This window comes from Oryx dammah, unplaced genomic scaffold, assembly GCF_014754425.2.
Source record: "Oryx dammah isolate SB20612 unplaced genomic scaffold, SCBI_Odam_1.1 HiC_scaffold_25, whole genome shotgun sequence".
Classification (NCBI taxonomy): domain Eukaryota; kingdom Metazoa; phylum Chordata; class Mammalia; order Artiodactyla; family Bovidae; genus Oryx; species Oryx dammah.
Window position 1 is genome coordinate 67730493 of NW_024070209.1, and position 19682 is coordinate 67750174.

Below are 19682 nucleotides of genomic sequence, written 5' to 3' on the forward strand. Positions count from 1 at the left end.
TAAGTGCCATGACAGAAACAAAAGAGTGAGAGCAAGAATATGCCATGCTGAGATACAGGGATAAGAATCTACCTTAGGGAACCCACTTACACTGTCGGTGGGAATGCAAACTAGTACAGCCACTATGGAGAACAGTGTGGAGATTCCTTAAAAAACTACAAATAGAACTGCCTTATGACCCAGCAATCCCACTGCTGGGCATACACACTGAGGAAACCAGAACCGAAAGAGACACATGTACCCCAATGTTCATCGCACCACTGTTTATAACAGCCAGCACATGGAAGCAACCTAGATGTCCATCAGCAGACGAATGGATAAGAAAGCTGTGGTACATATACACAATGGAGTATTACTCAGCCATTAAAAAGAATACATTTGAATCAGTTCTAATGAGGTGGATGAAACTGGAGCCGATTATACAGAGTGAAGTAAGCCAGAAAGAAAAACACCAATACAGTATACTAACCCATATATATGGAATTTAGAAAGATGGTAACGATAACCCTGTATGTGAGACAGCAAAAGAGACACAGATGTATAGAACAGTCTTTTGGACTCTGGGAGAGGGAGAGGGTGGGATGATATGGGAGAATGGCATTGAAACATGTATAATATCATATATGAAACGAATCTCCAGTCCAGGTTTGATGCATGATACAGGATGCTTGGGGCTGGTGCACTGAGACGACCCAGCGGGATGGTATGGGGAGGGAGGAGGGAGGGGAGTACAGGATTGGGAACACGTGTACACCTGTGGCGGATTCATGTTGACGTATGGCAAAACCAATAACAATACTATAAAGTAATTAACCTCCAATTAAAATAAATAAATTTATATTAAAAAAAAAAGAATCTACCTTAGGGCAGCACAATTAGGGAAGGTCTCTTAGAAATGACTTTTAAGCTGAGGAAAAGGAGCTAGAAAAGTCAAAAAACCAGAGTGTTCCTGGTAGAGGGAAAACCACTGCAAGTATGTTAAGGCAGCCAAGAGTTTGGTACACATCTAAAAGAAGCATGTGAAACACAACTAGTATCACTGGAATCTAGTGTGCCAAAAGGAAAAGTGTGAGAAGAAAAAACTGATTATTTTAAGTAAGAGATTATCATGATCCAATTTATGTCTTAGAAGGCCATCCTTATGTTTTAAGGAGAACAGTTTGGGGAGGTAAGACAGTAAAAAGACTAATGTAATATTCAGATTAAAAAAGAATGTTGGTGACCAGGACTAATACAGCAGCAGTGATGTAACCTAAAGGAAGAGTCAACAGAATGGGGGTGGGGGTGGGGGCGTGTGCACAGTAACTAAAAGGGCAGGAATCAAAGCCAAAAACTCCTAGGCTCCTGCTTGGGCAGCAGGGAGGACAGTGCTAGTAGTGACGGAAATGAGAAGCCTGGGAGGCAGCGGAGGAACAAGTTTGAGGAAGAAACGATTATTTAAGAAACATTAAGTTTCAGATATGTGTAAGACAGCTAAACGAAGATAATTTGTTAAGTGTGAAGTAAATGGAGCAGCAGATAGAAGGTTCAGAGCCATGAAGAAAGACTGGAGAGAGAAGAAAGCGTCCTAGGATAGAGCCCTGAAAAACAGCAAAATGTGAGAACTGGATAAAGGAGAAATCACAAGCTAAGGTGACTAAGAAGGAATAGCTGGTGATGAAGGAAGAGACCCACAACAATGTACTGTCAGAGAGCCAAGCAAGCAGAAATCAATAAGTGAACCTGAAAAGAGTAGGCTTGGTGTAGAGTAAAAATAAAGCCCACTTAAGAGTAGACTGAAAAGGACGTGGGGTTCAGCTTTGGTCGAATGTGGGCTTAACCTAGCACAAAACAACAGGTAAATTTAAGGCTAAAAGCTGTTGTTAAGACAGGTAAAAAGGAAATGATTCTTGAAAAAACAAATACTGCTTTCCACACTAACCAGTCTGAACTCTGTAAGATGTTTAATAACTATCTGTTGTTGGATGAACTGTGTCATTTAAATTTATATGAAGTCCTATCTATCCAGCCTCGTCACTGTGAAAGTGACCTCATTTGCATTTGAAATAGGGTCTTTGCAGGTATATTAGTTAAGATGTGGTAACACAAGTTAGGGTGGGCCCTTTTAAAGAAGGGCTGTTATAAGAAGATGAGAAGTTAATCAGGACACATACAGAGGAAAGAGGGTGGTGTGTGAAGACAAAGGTAGAGACAAGTCAAGGATGCCGAGGACTGCCAGTTTCCACCAGAAACTGAAAAGGGAAGAAAGGGCACTTCCAGCGTCTGCAGATGGAGCATGGCCATGACGACCACCTGATTCTGGACTTCTATCCTCTAGAACGTAGAGAGTCTTTTTATTGTTCTAACTCATTCAGCTACTGTGACACAGCAGCCCTAGAACACAGATATAATCACATGCTCATATACAACTACAGTGGAGGAAAGACTTCATAACAGGAGCAAAGAGGGAGAAGGTGAGAGCATTTAGTGTAGGTTTGGTGGTAGAAAGCTGAGGGAACTTCTGTATGATAGCTTTTACTTTCTCATTTGAAGCTCAGGGTGATGATGGAGAAAAAGAGCGAGGAATATTTGAGGAAAAATGAGGGAGCATGAAAATAGTTTTTCAAAGAACACGAAATCAATTTTACTAGAGAAACACAGGTTTACAAAGACAGAGCCATGTGTTTATCTATGTGTAACTGCTAAATTAGAAGTGAAACCAGCTGACTCAATTTCTCTCTAGCAACACTCAGTTACTTCAGAGTAGGCAGGGAGGTATGTTCAACCAGTACTGGAGTTTGCCTAGGACACACAACACAGGAGAGGCAAGGGAGCCAGGGGCAACTGCAATCAGCGCTGTGGCACTTCGCAACACCAGAGAATGCCTGCCAAGCACATAGCACAAATTTATAAAAACTAAAATATAAATTTGGGAAGATCAAATTGTATCACTTATTCAAAGTTATATACCTTTTGTGTGATGATTGTCAGGATTATAATCCACGTCTGGTAACTAGAGGTCACACATGGACATCTTCTGCTATATCTGACTTTCATACTAACTCTGCATTAAATAGTGACATATAGCAGGGGAATATATTCCATAATCCCAAATGCAAAAAAATGAGTTTTCACTCCACCCAAAGACCTCAACATATATCACCAAGTATTACAAAACATTGACAACCTATTTATCAATCCTTTAAAGTAAATGTGACTGTCAATTCATTGCATGAGGTATTCTTCTACCTTCCCTAAATATTATGCTGGTATTAACAGTAAAGCTTTAAGAACTAGTTACAGTCTCATAGTTTTTATTTTTTCATCTCCTTTTACACCTGGTAGATGGGACCATACATGACAGAGCTTTTACATCTTCACCTCTCAATATGCTTTACCATTTGCAATTTTTCTTCTAATATACAGATTTTTCCTGACCTCTTAGATTAATACCTGCTTCTGAGAAGACACTTTCACTTCATGAAAGGAAGATGATAGTTAGAATCTGATTGGAAGATACGATGCCACTGTGCAAACAGCTGACACACAATTACAGTGCATTTTACCTTCTTTTGCCTTAACTTAAAAGCCATGTTAAGGACTTCCCAGGTGGTGCAGTGGATAAGAATCTGCCTGCCAATGTAGAGGACATGGGTTCGATCCCTGGTCCGGGAAGATTTCACATGCTGCAGAGCAACTAAACCCGTGTGCCACAAAACTGAAATCTGTGTGCTCGAGGGCCCGCAACAAAGAGTTGTGCCCTCCACTCTCCACAACTACAGAAAGCCCTCTTGCACCAATAAAGACCCAGCACAGACATTAATTAAAAAAGAAAAAGGCCATGTTAACATTTTTAGGGCTGATTTTTTATTTGAAAAGTCAATTCTGGAAAAGTAAAATGGCTGCAAGCTGGCTGTTATAGTGAATATCTGGATAGGGAGGAATAACCAGACATTAGTTTCAATATAAGCAGACACAGGAACTAGAAAATATAAGACAATTTGACACTAGTTGGCATAACTGCAAACAGATGTTTTTAAAAACTCAAAAGGAACTGGTACAATAAATGATGCTTATAAGTTTCACCTGAAGTTATCAAGAAATGATACCTATTTCAAATATTCCCTTTACTAAAGAAAATCCTTTCTAAAATACATTTCATAGTATCAAAAATTTTAATGGCTCATTCTAAGGCATTCTTGCACAAAAAATACAGTATTTTTGCACTTATCACTGGCAAACAATCGTAACATAGAGGCAATACAATAAAATTAAAGGTGAAACCTGAGTGTATATTCCAGGATTAATGCATATAAATTCTCCTACCATCCACCCCTATATTTTTAGAAGTGTGATATCTCTGTATTTAATTGTTTGGAATCTTGAGTTATCACACTAAGAAAACTATTTACTTGAATTAGTAATATATTTACAAGGTTCAAACTTCACATAGTACAATACAGCTAGAAGTTTCTTGCCCTCCTGCCCACGTGCCTCTCATCACCTACCCCACAAACAGGAAACCTTACAAGTGTCTTGTTAATCTCTGCAGGGGGGATGCCGGGGAAAAGAAATCACCCCCACCCTGCCCCCTGCCATGCATACACATATAATATGCTCTCTTATTTTTTACAAAGTTTTTTTACCTGACAATATCCCATGGAAATCCTTCCATAACCAGTACTTACAGAGGTTCCTCATTCATTTTCCTTTTGTAAACAGCAAAGTATTACATTGTATGGAGAATATACCGAAGATTTTATACAGCTGTCATAAATATAAGCCTTTCCTTCTCTATAACCTCCTTTCACCTCTCATTTGAGAAACTATGCTATCCTTCCTTTTCTCTGCAAAACTCAGAAACTTCAAGCCTATGCAAATTCATGTTCAATAGTGTTTACTGAATGAAGGAAATGAGACATTTTCAAATACATTAATATACGCTTTTTAGAAAAATTCCGATCCACTGGAACATTTTATTAGCTACTTTTAAATTAACATGGGAATATAAAACAGGGAGAAAACAAATCAAATATATATGAAATACTCAATATCTATCCTATCTTTGGATGATGATTTAAACACCTCTACTTTTTATATTATGAAAACATTTTCTTAGTACTTTGCATGCATCAGTTGCTAAATACATGTGCTTGGTTGCTCAGTTGTGTCCAACTCTTTATGAGCCCATGGACTGTAGCCTGCCAGACCCCTTTGTTCATGGGATTCTCCAGACAATACATGAGTGAGTGGCCACTCCCTTCTCCGGGGAGTCTTCCTGACCCAAGGATCGAACCCCAGTCTCCTGCATTGCAGAGGGATTCTTTACCATCTGAGTCACCAGTGAAGCCCAAGGTGCTAAATAAATGTTGACTAAATAATCAAACAGGAGAAAGAAGGTATCCTTTAGTAAGAGTACTAATTATCAGTGACAGGAACAAATGGTAGATGACAGAAATGACTAATAATTGAAATGAAATGAACATTTTTGTTCTTTCTTCTTATATTGCACATGCACTTTTTATTGAGCTCACCCATTTGTTGAAAAAGGAGACAAAGCCATATCCCTTAGACTTTCCTGTCGCCATGTCTTTTACCACTCGGGCATCTCTGAAATCAGAAACAATCAGAAGTTTAGGTTTGCAAACTCTCCTCTGGGTATCAAGTGAGAATTTCATACACAATTCATTTTCATGTTTCATCATTAAAATGAACCTTTAATACAAATTTACCTTTTATTCTATAAAATTTATCATGTATTAGCAAATGAGGCTTAATTTTATAAACATGCAAATCAAAAACTTCTTAAATATATATGTATACATTTTACAGAAACTGCCTCCCACTTCAAAAAGTTTTTACATTTTTAAATATTAAGCATGGTAAAAGCAGCTATTCACATAAATTACTTAATTTACAGGGTTCACTGGCACACTAAATGAATGGCTTTCTTTAACCATGCAATTTATAATTTGCTATTTTACACTATATACTACCTAATCATTAAAAAATTAAAATAGAAAACTGGAAACTAAAAGAATGAAAAAGTTATATATTCCCTAACTCAATTAATTTTTTTCATTTTCTCAGATCAGTTCACACCCCCCTTCTGAACTATGGGTAAATTTTGAGAACTTGACATTTTCAGAAATGTTAAACTATTGAAGAAAAATACTAGACACACACTTTAGTCTTATTCTATATAAGATTTTATACTAAATTCTAAAATAGCAATAAGATTGATTGGAAACTACAAGATATAAAAGCAAAATTTTAAAAAGTCAGAAAGTAAAAAAGCACGCCAACATTTATCCACTGTGAACCGTAGCTTGTAGTTAGCCAGGGCAATTCTGTCCATTCTTCAGAGATACTCTGCAAAATAACCAGAGCCCTATTATTTGAGATTGAGTGAAAAACCCAGCCATGATAGCTAAAACTCCATACCTCAAAAAATTGGACTCAAATTGTGCTTCGCAGGCAATCTGCTTTTAAGTTAGCCAGGTATGTCACAATGCTTGTTCTCTCAGGACACATGAACAAAACAGGCACTTTCACAACAAAAACCCAAGTCAGAAAGCCATGCAATATAATTTTATATTAAAGTATACATACGCATATTTTGATAAATTTAGGAGTGCTTTATTAAGTGCTTAGGGTCAAAATGACAAAGAGGTGATGGTGAAAGGAAAACTAATGCAAGTCACTTCTCAATACGTAAAAATACTTATGGTACACATGCATTTAATTTGTAGCTGATTCTTTCTACAGCAAAATCTGTTAGACTACCCTAAACTCAAGGAACAGGAAAAATTTAAGCTGTATAAATTAGGGAAAGAAAGTGCTATCATTTTATACCAAATATTTTAATAGGCCAAGATTTACTACACAACTTCTTTAAATCAAGCACTGTTGCAGAATCTACAGACAATACCTGACTATCATGAGAATCTCTCAATATATGTATTTATCAATGTATCTCCTTTAATTAAAAAGAAAAATCAAGAAGTGATGCTACCAACTGAAAATGGTTCCTTCAAATTTAGAAACACTAACTCTTAGAATAACCTAAAGCTTAGACATTATCTCAACTGAAAATTATAAAACTTAAAGGTCTTATCAAGAAAAAATCATATATACATCAGTAATCATAGTAGACTCTAAGAAAATTTACAGACTACAATTATGATACCAACATATTTAACAAAAAGAAATTATTGATTCTTGATTAAAAAGTAATGAAATTACTAAAATTTGGATGTCATTTAACTTACACTCGCCAATTGTTATCTTTATCTTAACCCCAAACTAAATATTCACGCTTTCAGAAAAGCGACTTCAATCAAAACCTAAACATTTAATAATATAGCATCTAAGCTGTTAAAATGTTAGAAAAGCCTTTTCTTCTTAAAGTTAAGTTTTAGGAAATGTTAGCCTTGATTCTTATATTATCTGAAAGAATTCTCTAAGGAAGAAGTAGCAAAGATACAGATCAGATTTCTTTAATCGTTTACAGTCCTCTGACTACGCTGAAAGTGGAAAAAATTTACAAAGATACTATACACCAAGATGAAAACAAGCACAAAATTTTGCATACAGAAATTTATAGAGCCTTTAAGAGGTCAAAGGTTAAGACTGTCCAATCTAGATATCTGAAAGCCAGCTAACCATCATCAAAACCCTAAAACAGACTAAAAAGAACAATCAAGAAATTAGAACTTTATTTTCCTAAAGTCAGTTCTAAGAGATCAAGAAAAATGTCATCTAAAAGAAGAGCCCACCTATGAACTCTAATCTTGTGACAGCCTTTAAAGTCGGCTCCTTACTGATAATCATTCTTTGGTCACTATCCATTTTCATCCTCCTACCAGTGAACTAAAACTCTTCAAATGAAAATTCCCAAATTCAACATCAATACCACCAGCATTTACTTTCCAGTCTCCTTCTCATTCTCTGCTGTTGGTCTGTCCATCAAACCAAATCAAAGCTAGCATTTTCTTTTTTCTACTCTTCTAGCTGGAACGCCAATAATAAAGCAACCAGAAACTCTAAAAACTTTGTTTTCTAGATTCAACAATTACTTCTAAGAAAGTGCAATAATCAACTTATTCTTACTCTATTACAGGCATGCTTTTCAAAATATTAAAGTTCTTTTATGACAAATACTCGAGTGAGCTATTTATAACAGGCCTAAACTGTACAATTAATAACAATGGAAGCAATACAGTGCTTCACAAAATACTAAGAGGCATTATTATTGTTGTTAATAGCAACAATAACAACAAAAGGACAGATATCCTGGAATTAACATTTAATAACTGCTTTTTAAACTATTAAGGTTTCTTTTTGTTAAAATATATTAACAGAAAATGCATGGTATCATAGAAGTGCCAAAGGGTCTAAACTCCTTAGTCACAGCACAAGTTCACTAAAGATTATGACCAGGCTAGCAAGACACTCATACAAGAAACAGGATGCAGGACAGCACATTCGTCTCTTAAAAGCTAATGCTAATTAAAAAAAAAAATTAAGATAATTGAAGACCAAAGATTTATCAAGGGAAAATAATCTTTGGCTGTTAACTGCTTGAATAGGCTCTAAACAATACATTTATTCAAGTGAATATTAATACATTACATTCAGGTGTCAAAATTAATGTCCAAAAAAATTCACAACAGATTTTCAAATTACTTCTATATAAGATTGTTTTTAATTATAAGCATTTTTAAATTTATCTTCTGTTACTTACGATATTCTTCCAAATGGTGCAAAAGCAGCTTTTATATCTTCAGTTGTAATTTCTGGACTGAGATCACCAACAAAGACATGGAAATGATCTTATAGGGGAAAGGAAGGGGAATTGAAAAGAAAAATACAATTTTAGAATTTAAAAAAATGCTAAGGTCTATTTAATAAAGTATTCTTAAAATAATTTATGTATTACAATAAAGTATAAGTAAAACACTATCCTATATCTAGACAAATTCTATCAGTTTTAAACATAATGAACAATGAATCAAGGTGACAATACAGGAAAGATTCTCCTATGATATATCTAATGGGAGACTGATAGTTACATTTCTACTTATAACCAATTATTGTACTGGCCAAAATAAACTAGTAATATATAACAAGTTTTGCAAAAATATATATATATATAAATAAATGACTTATTTACCATTCTAATAGTAATTATTCACATTCATTCAGTTTACCACTACATTAAATCTTTACAAATTAAAATAGTGGTATTATGAGTTATTAGGCTAGATTTGCCTCAGTTAAGACAGTTTACTGAAGCTAGCTATGAGATATACTTGGTTTAACCGTATTTTGTGAAGAACAATCAAAGAAATACCTTGCATTGCAACAGTTTGATGTTAAAGTATTTGAGTTTTCTCAAAAGCCAACAGTTTTGGTTGCCCAGACATTACACCATTCAGTTTATGTGAATCCATGTGCAAGTGAACTAAGACTGAAGGCAACAGAATGAAAACAGTAATCCCTTCACTTTATATCAGAGTCATTAAAAAAGCACTGGAGAGAAATAATGATCCCATATATGAAGTTTTCTTAAAAAGACAATGCTCAAAAAAAAAAAAAAAAAAAAGAAACACTTTAAATATACAAAATAGTTGGATCAACACTTTAAATGGACATACATATCAATTCTGACAAAGTATATCTGGAAAGAAAAGTTACCCCTACTTGGCAGGCCTTAAGCAACATATTAGGTTGCCATTTGGGAGACACAGTTTCAAGTGCAACTCAAGCAATAAGAAGATCTGGGTATGAATCACAGAACTTAACCTCAAGGAAACAGGGTATCTTGCCCTTCAGTGGTGAAGTATTTCTAAGGCATCAGGGGCTACCAAGGGGGGGAATCAGAGAACTTGAAATAGCACCCAAGAAGTGGACAAGCCACACTTGGTCAACACTGGGAAAAAGGGGGGGAAATATTGCCAGAGAGACAAATAGAAATACGATCCCTCCCTCCCCGCTCCCCCCAACATCAAACAAAAAAAACTTCAGGTGGTTAGTGAATAAATACCCTTTCAAGAGATTTCATTTTATGTTTAAGAAGATACAATTACCTTGTGAACGCTGTGTGCTGACAACGGTACTACCTGATGACAAAGATTAGATTTGTTCTTAAATTTATTAACACAAACACAGTCAATCATATCTTAGGATAACGATCAAAACATTACTGCAAATGCATGATGTTTATATGCTTTACAAGAAAACTACTATGTACAATAAACACAAAAGTTCAAAGAGTATAAAATATACTTACTGCTTGTGTCTTTCTTTTGACTGCTGGGAGTTGTTGCCCAATTCACTTTGACTTCCTAAAAAAATTTTTTTCTACATTTATATTTCATAAAAATAAAGGTCATAATCAGGTGTTACAAGATTTGCATCTATGAATACAAAGGTATATGTTTGACAAGAAGCATTCAAAATTTTCTGGTCAAAATTTCAATACTTTTTAAAAAGAATTAACAACTTTGTTTCATTAAGTATGGACATTAAAAAAGTCATTACCATCTGTTATCATTGCCAATTTTTTTTTTTTTTTGAGAAAAGGCATTTTAACATTAGGAAAAATGTAGAAAGGACATAATATCAGAATTATTTCATTTTTCCCTTCAAAACTTATTTTACAATGTACACTTCTGCAAATATTAACAAAGCCTAACCATACATAACTTCTCTATTAACATTCAACTAACCTGCCTAATTGCACTTATCTCACACTTTACTTTTGAGTAAAGTAATACTCAAAATTCTCCAAGCCAGGCTTCAGCAATATGTGAACCGTGAACTTCCAGATGTTCAAGCTGGTTTTAGAAAAGGCAGAGGAACCAGGGATCAGATTGCCAACATCTGCTGGATCATCAAAAAAGCAAGAGAATTCCAAAAAACATCTATTTCTGCTTTATTGACTATGCCAAAGCCTTTGACTGTGTGGATCACAATAAACTGTGGAAAATTCTGAAAGAGATGGGAATACCAGACCACCTAACCTGCCTCTTAAGAAACCTATATGTAGGTCAGAAAGCAACAGTTAGAACTGGATATGGAACAACAGACTGGTTCCAAATAGGAAAAGGAGTACGTCAAGCCTGTATATTGTCACTCTGCTTATTTAACTTATATGCAGAGTACATCATGAGAAACGCTGGGCTGGAAGAAGCACAAGCTGGAATCAAGATTGCCAGGAGAAATATCAATCACCTCAGATATGCAGATGACACCACTCTTATGGCAGAAAGTGAAGAACTAAAGAGCCTCTTGATCAAAGTGAGAGAGGAGAGTGAAAAAGTTGGCTTAAAGCTCAACAACATTCAGAAAACTAAGATCATGGCATCTGGTTCCATCATTTCATGGGAAATAGATGGGGAAACAGTGAAAAACAGTGTCAGACTTTATTTTTTTGGGCTCCAAAATCACTGAAGATGGCGATTCAGCCATGCAGAAATTAAAAGACGCTTACTTCTTGGAAGGAAAGTTATGACCAACCTAGATGGCATATTAAAAGCAGAGACATTACTTTGCGAACAAATGTCTGTCTAGTCAAGGCTATGATTTTTTCCAGTGGTCCTGTATGGATGTGAGAGTTGGACTGTTAAGAAAGCCGAGTGCCGAAGAAGTGATGGTTTTGAACTGTGGTGTTGGAGAAGACTCCTGAGAGTTCCTTGGACTGCAAGGAGATCCAACCAGTCCATCCTAAAGGAGATCAGTCCTGGGTGTTCTTTGAAAGGACTGATGCTGAAGCTGAAACTCCAATACTTTGGCTACCTCATGCGAAAAGCTGACTCATTGGAAAAGATCCTGATGCTGGGAGGGATTGGGGGCAGCAGGAGAAGGAGATGATAGAGGATGAGATGGCTGGATGGCATCACCAACTTGATGGACGTGAGTTTGGGTAAACTCTGGGAGTTGGTGATGGGACAGGGAGGCCTGGCGTGCTGTGATTCATGGGGTCACAAAGAGTCAGACACGACTGAGCGACTGAGCTGAACTGAACCGAACCTGCCTAAAGTACCAATAAATTTTTTTTCTTTTATTCTTCCCCATTAGTAGTCAGCATTCCTATATGTTTCAATAAAGCCTGGTAATTCAACAGTTACTTCAGTATTTACCATGTGCAAGGCACCATGAAGAATACTAACATAAACACACATACTCTAAAAGCTTTACCCCATCTTTTTAATATTAATTGTGATTGTTTTCTGTAAAACAAGTACAACGCTTCTAAAATGGAAATAAAACCTTTTACAACTTAGAATTTTCCAGTGCATGTCACCTTCTTTAATTACGATAGCTTACCTTACCCATTATCTTCCGCCCATTCATAGCAGCTAGTGCTGCAGCTGCATGACGATGCTCATAGAACTCCACAAAACAATATGGGTCATTTCCAGCTGTCTGTTGAAGAAGAGACACAAAAGTCAGTTTTATGCCTTATATACTCTCCTTACTTTGAAACTATACAAAGTTTCATACAGCTCAGTATCAGGCCATAGAGAATGAGGGGCTGTTCTGCAAGTAAATATTTAAGACACTAAACAACAACAACAAAAAATAACTCTTTTTATAGAAAGCTATCTTCTTCAACAGCTTGTATTATACTACTATATGTAATTTAATCTTTTATTAATGATTAAACATTCTAATTAACCTTCTTAAACCTATTACTAAAAACTGAAGACATTTTCAGATAAGTAAAGGTTTAGAATAGGTTTTAGAACGTGGACTTTCTGACATTCAAAATTTCTGCCTGCTTAGAAGGCCTTTAAAAATAAACATTCTTGGGAATTCCCCGGTGGTTCAGTGGTTAGGACTCCGTGAGCCCACTACAGGGGGCACCAGTTCAATCCCTGATTGGCGAACTAAGATCATGCAAGCCACCGTGCAGTGCAACCAGAAAGAAATTCTCTCCTCTCTTCTGTTGGTGTTCGAAGTGGTTGAAGCCTGATGACAGGCAAAGCCGGGATGTTTTCTTATAAGGAAGTAGAAAGAATACCCAATATTTTCACACCTCCTGATGTAAAACACCAAATGGCTTCATAGCCCATTTTAAAATTCTTTCCATAATCGCCCAAGCAGAATTGTTAAAATAAGAAACTAATTCAAAAGACTAGAATAATAATAAAATAAAGAAATATGCCATTTTATTTCATGCACAATTAACAGTTTAAAAAAAATGTCCCTGGCAATGATTTCAAAGAATTTTAAAGAGGCAACCACCAAATTGATGACATTGAAACTATACATTATTTATTTTTAAAAGCATTAGAGAATATATAAGTGTTTTTAAAATTGTAAAATTCAAACTAATGCTATTCTTAATGGGAGTTTTACTACCAAGATCCATGCTGACAGGCATCAGAATCAGAAAAGTGGTTAAAAAAGTGGCTTACGCCTAAGAGTATGGCAATCAAATAAATAAGAATGTTCATTTCACTTGTGTCCAGAAAAATAAAAACTATACTTTTTAGATTAAAAAAAATTCTAAGCATATGTATTATCAGCCTTTGTACTCTAAAGTCTTAGTCACTCAGTCATGTCAAATTCTTTGTGACCCCATGGATTGTAGCCTGCCAGACTCCTCTGTGCATGGGATTTCTCAGGCAAGGATACTGGAGTATTCCTTCTTTAATTCATACTCTATGGAGTATAAAATTAATAAATATGAACATCAGTCCAACAGTGTGAACAGATTGGAATTTAGACTTTAATAATAATAAAATAATCATAAGAAGCAGGAGAAAGAGTAGTCAACCTAAGTCTTTGAGTGATGAAAGTCCAATTTATACAAAGTGGCAGAGGCTCCCCTAGCTAGTCTTTTCCTGTAGGTGCAGCAGTCACTAACACTGTGCTAGCAATCTTTACCAGAAAATTGAGAAAGACCTAGACAGAGAATAGCAGCCTGTAGACCTATGGAGAGATCAATCTGGGTTTACATCCTTGCTTTGCCTCATTTCTGTATATATTAAACAGGAATAACATTTGCTTTGTAATGTTTCTGTTGAGTATTTCTGATGAGGCATCAGTATGAAAATGATAGGCAGTATTTCGTAAATGCTACTACTAAGATAAGGAAGGAGACCCAGATGAAGGAAAGACTGGTTTTAAATTCTCCATCATATTTCCCTTTAAATCTCCCTCTTATCTTTCTCTATGGGTACGGAATCTTTTATTCATTATCCAAAGGCATACAGATATTAAATATGATTAACAGAACATTTCAGAAGACTGTAAAGAATAAAAATATCTGTTGAATCCATCTGTATTATGTGTAGGTGACTCTGCCACATTAGGAGAAGTTTTGACATTTTAAAATACAAGACAACAAACCAAAGCCAACTGGCTAAATAATTACTTAAAAATATGAAGTTAAAAAAAAGTTAAACTGGAATATAATAGAAGAGAAAGTAGTAGATACGGATACATAATGACTTTCTTTCCTGGAGAAACAAAAACTGCAAAGTTTAAATGCAGGAAAGACCATGGGATAAAAGGATTTCTCTTTAGTACTGTTTTTCTCATCAAGAGAATTTGAAGCTGCCTTTTTACACATATTATGACTCAGGATTAATACCAATTACATGAGTGAATTGATGTTTTTTCTATACATTAAGGTCTGATGAATGGGCACTGCCACAATTCAAGAAAAACTTGAATTGTGACCTTTAAAAATAAAGTTTAAAACATCTTCACAGTATCAAAGTCTATTATTTCTTTTGCCTAATTTTCCATTTTAATTAATAATCGAATTTTCTATATTTGCCAATCAACTGACACCACATACAAAACAATTCTGATGCCTCAATACATTTTAAAACAAGAGCCCCACATATAGTTCTCATCTGTTTTGGAAATGATTAGATCGAGTCTCTCTTTACTGAGTAAAACAAACTTGGTGGCCAAAATGGACTTAAGCCTTTATGAATTTATACTGTATAAGCCAACTTAAGAGATCCTGGAAGTAATGGATTTAAAGAATGTACTAAAAAAAAAAAAAAAAAGAAGAAGAAAGTTAAATAAGTAAAATACCCTTACATCCATAATCATTTTGCAGTTTTTACAAGGTCCAATCTGGCTAAAGAGCTGGAGAATTAGAGCTTCTGTGACATCTCTGGAAAGGTTACCAACATATCTGAAACATAAAGAAAAACAATTCACCACTTAAAATTTGCTTCTTTTGAATCAGTTCCTAAAGTTGAATACTGAACAACAAATTGGGGGAATAGGCAGATCTTTGCTGTGTACTACACTATTGAGGAACTTATAAAAGTTTGAAAACTTCAAAATCTCTTACAGAACAGATGTAATATATGTTACTTACAAATATATTAGACAGTTAGTAGAGGGAAACTAGTAAGTATCTGTTTTTAGTGAAGGTTGCACAAATAAAACCTGTTGCTTTTATTTAAGTTTCTAGGCTTACCTTAGGAAGATACGCCTAAAATCTCTCAAATGAATCATTTGACATGTAGAACAATTCATACAATCAATCCTAGAAAACTCTGCAATTATTCTCTTTCTACAGTATTACTGAGAACATTAAATAAAATTTCCTCAATGTTTAATTCACATGATTGTCCTAAAAGTGTCCAACTGAGGTATACTTTGGTTTAGACAGTAAACATATTTTTGAAAGATGAATCAATCACTATCAACTGTTATACATGCTCACAAAAGAAAGGGAAGCCTTTTAATAAATATCACTGATCAGTGGAAGCAGAAAGGGAGTAGAAAGATTCTAGGAGACTTTTAACAGATAATATAAGTTGGCAACTAACAAAATTACTGTAAATAATGTATTACAAGACAACATGACTGGGATGATCCTTACTTTTTTAGGGGGGAGGAGAATGATCCTTATTTAAAGGGTTTATAAATATTCAAAATGGGATTTTGAAATGAGATTACCTCCAGGTATGTTAGTTTTATTACTTCTGAAATCAGGGAATGTAGTCTGCCAACAACTGTAGATGTTTTAATTCTTCTGCTAAGAATCCTTCAAGGAATGTGATGAAAGGTACGGACCCTCTCCCCAGAAAAATAAAACACCTATACGTACCAGAAAGTGTGGATTCAATTCCTTCCTTCTATTTACCCATTCAACAGACTATTGAATGCTTACTATGAAGGCACAGGAATAGGCTAAAATGGCAAAGAGAGAAGTGCCAAGTCTTAAGAACAATGAACAATTCCTTTACAGAAAAATGCTAGACAGTAATTGTAGACTAAAATGGCAAAGAGAGAAGTGCCGAGTCTTAAGAACAATGAAAATTCCTTTACAAAAAAATGCTACACAATAATTGTAGACAGACAGCATTAAATTAATGATGTGTAAACCCTACTGAAATCACTGATTCAGTCATGAACCATCAATAGATGTAAACTTAGGTGAAAGGCTGGTAAGAAAATGGATATGTGCAGGGTGCCTAAGATGTCACATAGATTACTTAACAAACACAAAGGGAAAACTCACCTTAAAAGTGAGAACTCTACACCGGTCAGAATGGCCATCATCAAGACTACAAACAATAAATGCTGGAGAGGGTGTGGAGAAAAGGGAACACTTCTGCACTGTTGGTGGGAATGTAAATTGATACAGCCACTATGGAAGACGGTATGGAGATTCCTTAAAAAAGAAACTAGGAATAAAACCACCATATGACCCAGCAATCCCACTGCTAGGGATACACCCTGAGGAGCCCAGGGTTGAAAAAGACACACGTATCCCACTGTTCATTGCAGCACTATTGCAGCACTGTTTACAACAGCTACAACATGGAAGCTACCTAGATGTCCATCGACAGATGAATGGATAAAGAAGTTGTGGTACATATACACAACGGAATATTACTCAGCCATAAAAAGGAGCTCATCTGAGTCCGTTCTGATGAGGTGGATGAACCTAGAACCTATTACACAGAGTGAAGTGAGTCAGAAAGATAAATATCGAATTCTAATGCACATATATGGAATATAGAAAAATTTTATTTATTTACAGGGCAGCAATGGAGACATAGAGAATAGACTTATGGACATGGGGAGGGGAGGAGAGTGTAAGATGTATGGAAAGAGTAACATGGAAACTTATATTACCATATGTAAAATAGATAGCCAAGGGGAATTTGCTGTATGGCCCAGGAAACTCAAACAGGGGCTCTGTATCAACCTAGAGGGGTGGGATGGGGAGATGGGAGGGAGGTTCAAAAGGCAGGGGATATATGTATACCTGTGGCTGATTCATGTTGAGGTTTGATAGAAAACAACAAAATTCTGTAAAGCAATTATCCTTCAATAAAAACTAAAAGAAAAAAGTGAGATCTCTAGGCCACTTTGACCCGGTGATCAAACTTTAAATCATGTTATGAACGAACAATGAGACATTGTGTATACAATATGAATTATACAATATCGTATATGAAATATTCAAGTCAGAAAGATCTAACTTCAATTTAGCTAAGCTTAAATTCAGATCTAAGTTTACAGGATATTGGGCATATAAAACAATTACACAAATTCAGATCTGGGATATTATATAACGTGACTTATTTGATATTTTAAAGATTACCGTCCTTAAAAAAAAAAGGAAGACTACTTTTGATTAAGAGGGACTTAAAAGACACTGACAACTTAATATTTAACATGAATAATCCTTGACTGAATCCTAGATTAGGGAGGGGGGTGAGAAATCGCTTTTTCTTATAGAATTCTAATAAACGTACCAGAAATGAGGGAAATCATCATTAAAACACCTTAGTAATAATGTTACGGCTAAGAATTCTTTGATACACTTCCCTCTATGAAGTGAAGCTTAATTTCCCTCTCCATGAGTGTGGGCAACTCTCAGTGACTCAATTCTGACAGGGTATGTTGAGAAAAAAGGTAGTCACTATACAGTGGAGATAAGATCACAGCATACGGTCCAATCACTTCAAAGCAAATAGGGAAACAATGGTAACAGTGACAGACTATTATTTTGGGCTCCAAAATCACTGCAGATGGTGACTGCAGCCATGAAATTAAAAGACACTTGCTCCTTGGAAGGAAAGCTATGATCAACCTAGACGGCATAATAAAAAGCAGAGATATTACTTTGCCAACAAAGGTCCGTCTAGTCAAAGCTATGGTTTCCCAGTAGTCATGTAAAGATGTGAGACTTGGACTATAAAGAAAGCTGAGTGCCAAAGAATTGATGCTTTTGAACTGTGGTGTTGGAGAAGACTCTTGAGAGTCCTTTGGACTGCAAGGAGATCCAACCAGTTCATCCTAAAGGAAATCAGTCCTGAATATTCATTGGAAGGACTGATGCTGAAGCTGAAACTCCAATACTCTGGCCACCTGATGTGAAGACCTGACTTGCTAGAAAAGACCCTGATGCTGGGAAAGACTGAAGGCAGAAGGAAAAGAGGTCAACAGAGGATGAGACGGTTGGATAGCACCACTGACTCAATGGACATGAGTCTGAGTAAGCTCCAGGAGTTGGTGATGGACAGGGAAGCCTGGCGTGCTGCATGCAGTCCATGGGGTCACAAAGAGTTGGACACGACTGGGCAACTGAACTGAAAGGATACAGAGGAGGAACAATACCCTTCATAAGTGCCATAATGAAAGATATCTCCTCACATATTACAGGAAAGGAAAGAGACATGACAACTAAACACAATGTATTTTGGATTAGATGTTGGAATAGAAAAAGGACATGAGTGGAAAAACTGGGGAAAACAGTAATAAAACTTGCAGTTAATAGTACTGTACCAATCTATTAACTTCTTAGTTTTGATAATCATACTATGGTTATGTAAGATATTAACATTAAGGGAAGGGTAAAGGTCAAGTGAAAACTCTGAACCATCTCTTTAACTCTTCACTGTCTATTTTTACCCAACTCATATGCCTATAAGAAACCCTAAGGACTGTATATGTCTAAAGGAAAAAATGGCTCCTCTGAAATTTTAATTCTAACATCTACTTTGCTAAAAAGCTAGGTAATCCAGTGATAAACTGACAGTATGTAGGGAACCTGGAGTCTGTCATTTACTCTGCAAAACCTCAAGATTTTTCTCAGAAAAAAATTATCAAATTTTTTTTCAGAAACTCAAAATTTCTAAGTGATTTTCCTAGTTTGAAGATAGCTAATAATAAAAGCTACTATAAAAAGCATTAAGGTCTGTACTGCTTTTGTATTTATTTAATGTGGCCTGCTATATAATGTAAATTCCTGGAGCCTTTATCAATTAACTTCACAGCTGTTTATTAAGTCTCTTCAGAGCAAGTTATACAAACAACTTGTTCTCAACCTTTGACACCAATAAACCTTAAGTTAACATATGTAACAGTCTGTTTTATAAAACAAATTTCTTTAGTTATCCCATACTTTGTCACATATTATTGTTTCTTAAGCAAAGGATTTCCTATTAACAGCATAGATTAAGTTATATATGTAAGGTGTTTTTTTTTTCAAGGCTGCCAAACATCTTCCTATGTTTAGAGAAATCTTCACCCTATGGCAAAGCCTGACTCCTCTTCAAAAGATGAAAGGCTAAATATGGTTATATAGTCTACCATGCATATGATCTGGGCTAGGTCCAATACTTTGGCCACCTCATACGAAGAGTTGACTCACTGGAAAAGACCCTGATGCTGGGAGGGACTGGGGGCAGAAGGGGATGACA

At 35.6% G+C, this 19682-nt stretch overlaps 1 protein-coding gene across 21 annotated transcripts in view; it reads right to left on the minus strand.

Moving 5' to 3' along the window:
- The window catches only part of TIA1 (TIA1 cytotoxic granule associated RNA binding protein), a 54540-nt gene that overhangs the window by 28580 nt on the left and 6278 nt on the right, over positions 1-19682 (minus strand). For 5 of the 21 annotated variants that reach the window (XR_005718297.1, XR_005718299.1, XM_040224090.1 and 2 more), the window contains exons 2-7: positions 15049-15145; positions 12313-12411; positions 10274-10328; positions 10071-10103; positions 8726-8813; positions 5514-5589 (exon numbers count right to left, since the gene is read on the minus strand). Coding sequence is in view for 16 of the 21 variants with exons in the window: in XM_040224090.1 (XP_040080024.1) it covers positions 5514-5589; positions 8726-8813; positions 10071-10103; positions 10274-10328; positions 12313-12411; positions 15049-15145 (448 nt within the window). In the remaining 5 variants the exon portion in view is untranslated. Of the gene's footprint in view, positions 1-5513; positions 6352-6423; positions 6528-8725; positions 8814-9334; positions 10329-12312; positions 12412-15042; positions 15146-19682 lie in introns of those variants that run through there. The other 16 variants (XR_005718298.1, XR_005718300.1, XM_040224098.1 and 13 more) reach the window with 11 other exon arrangements.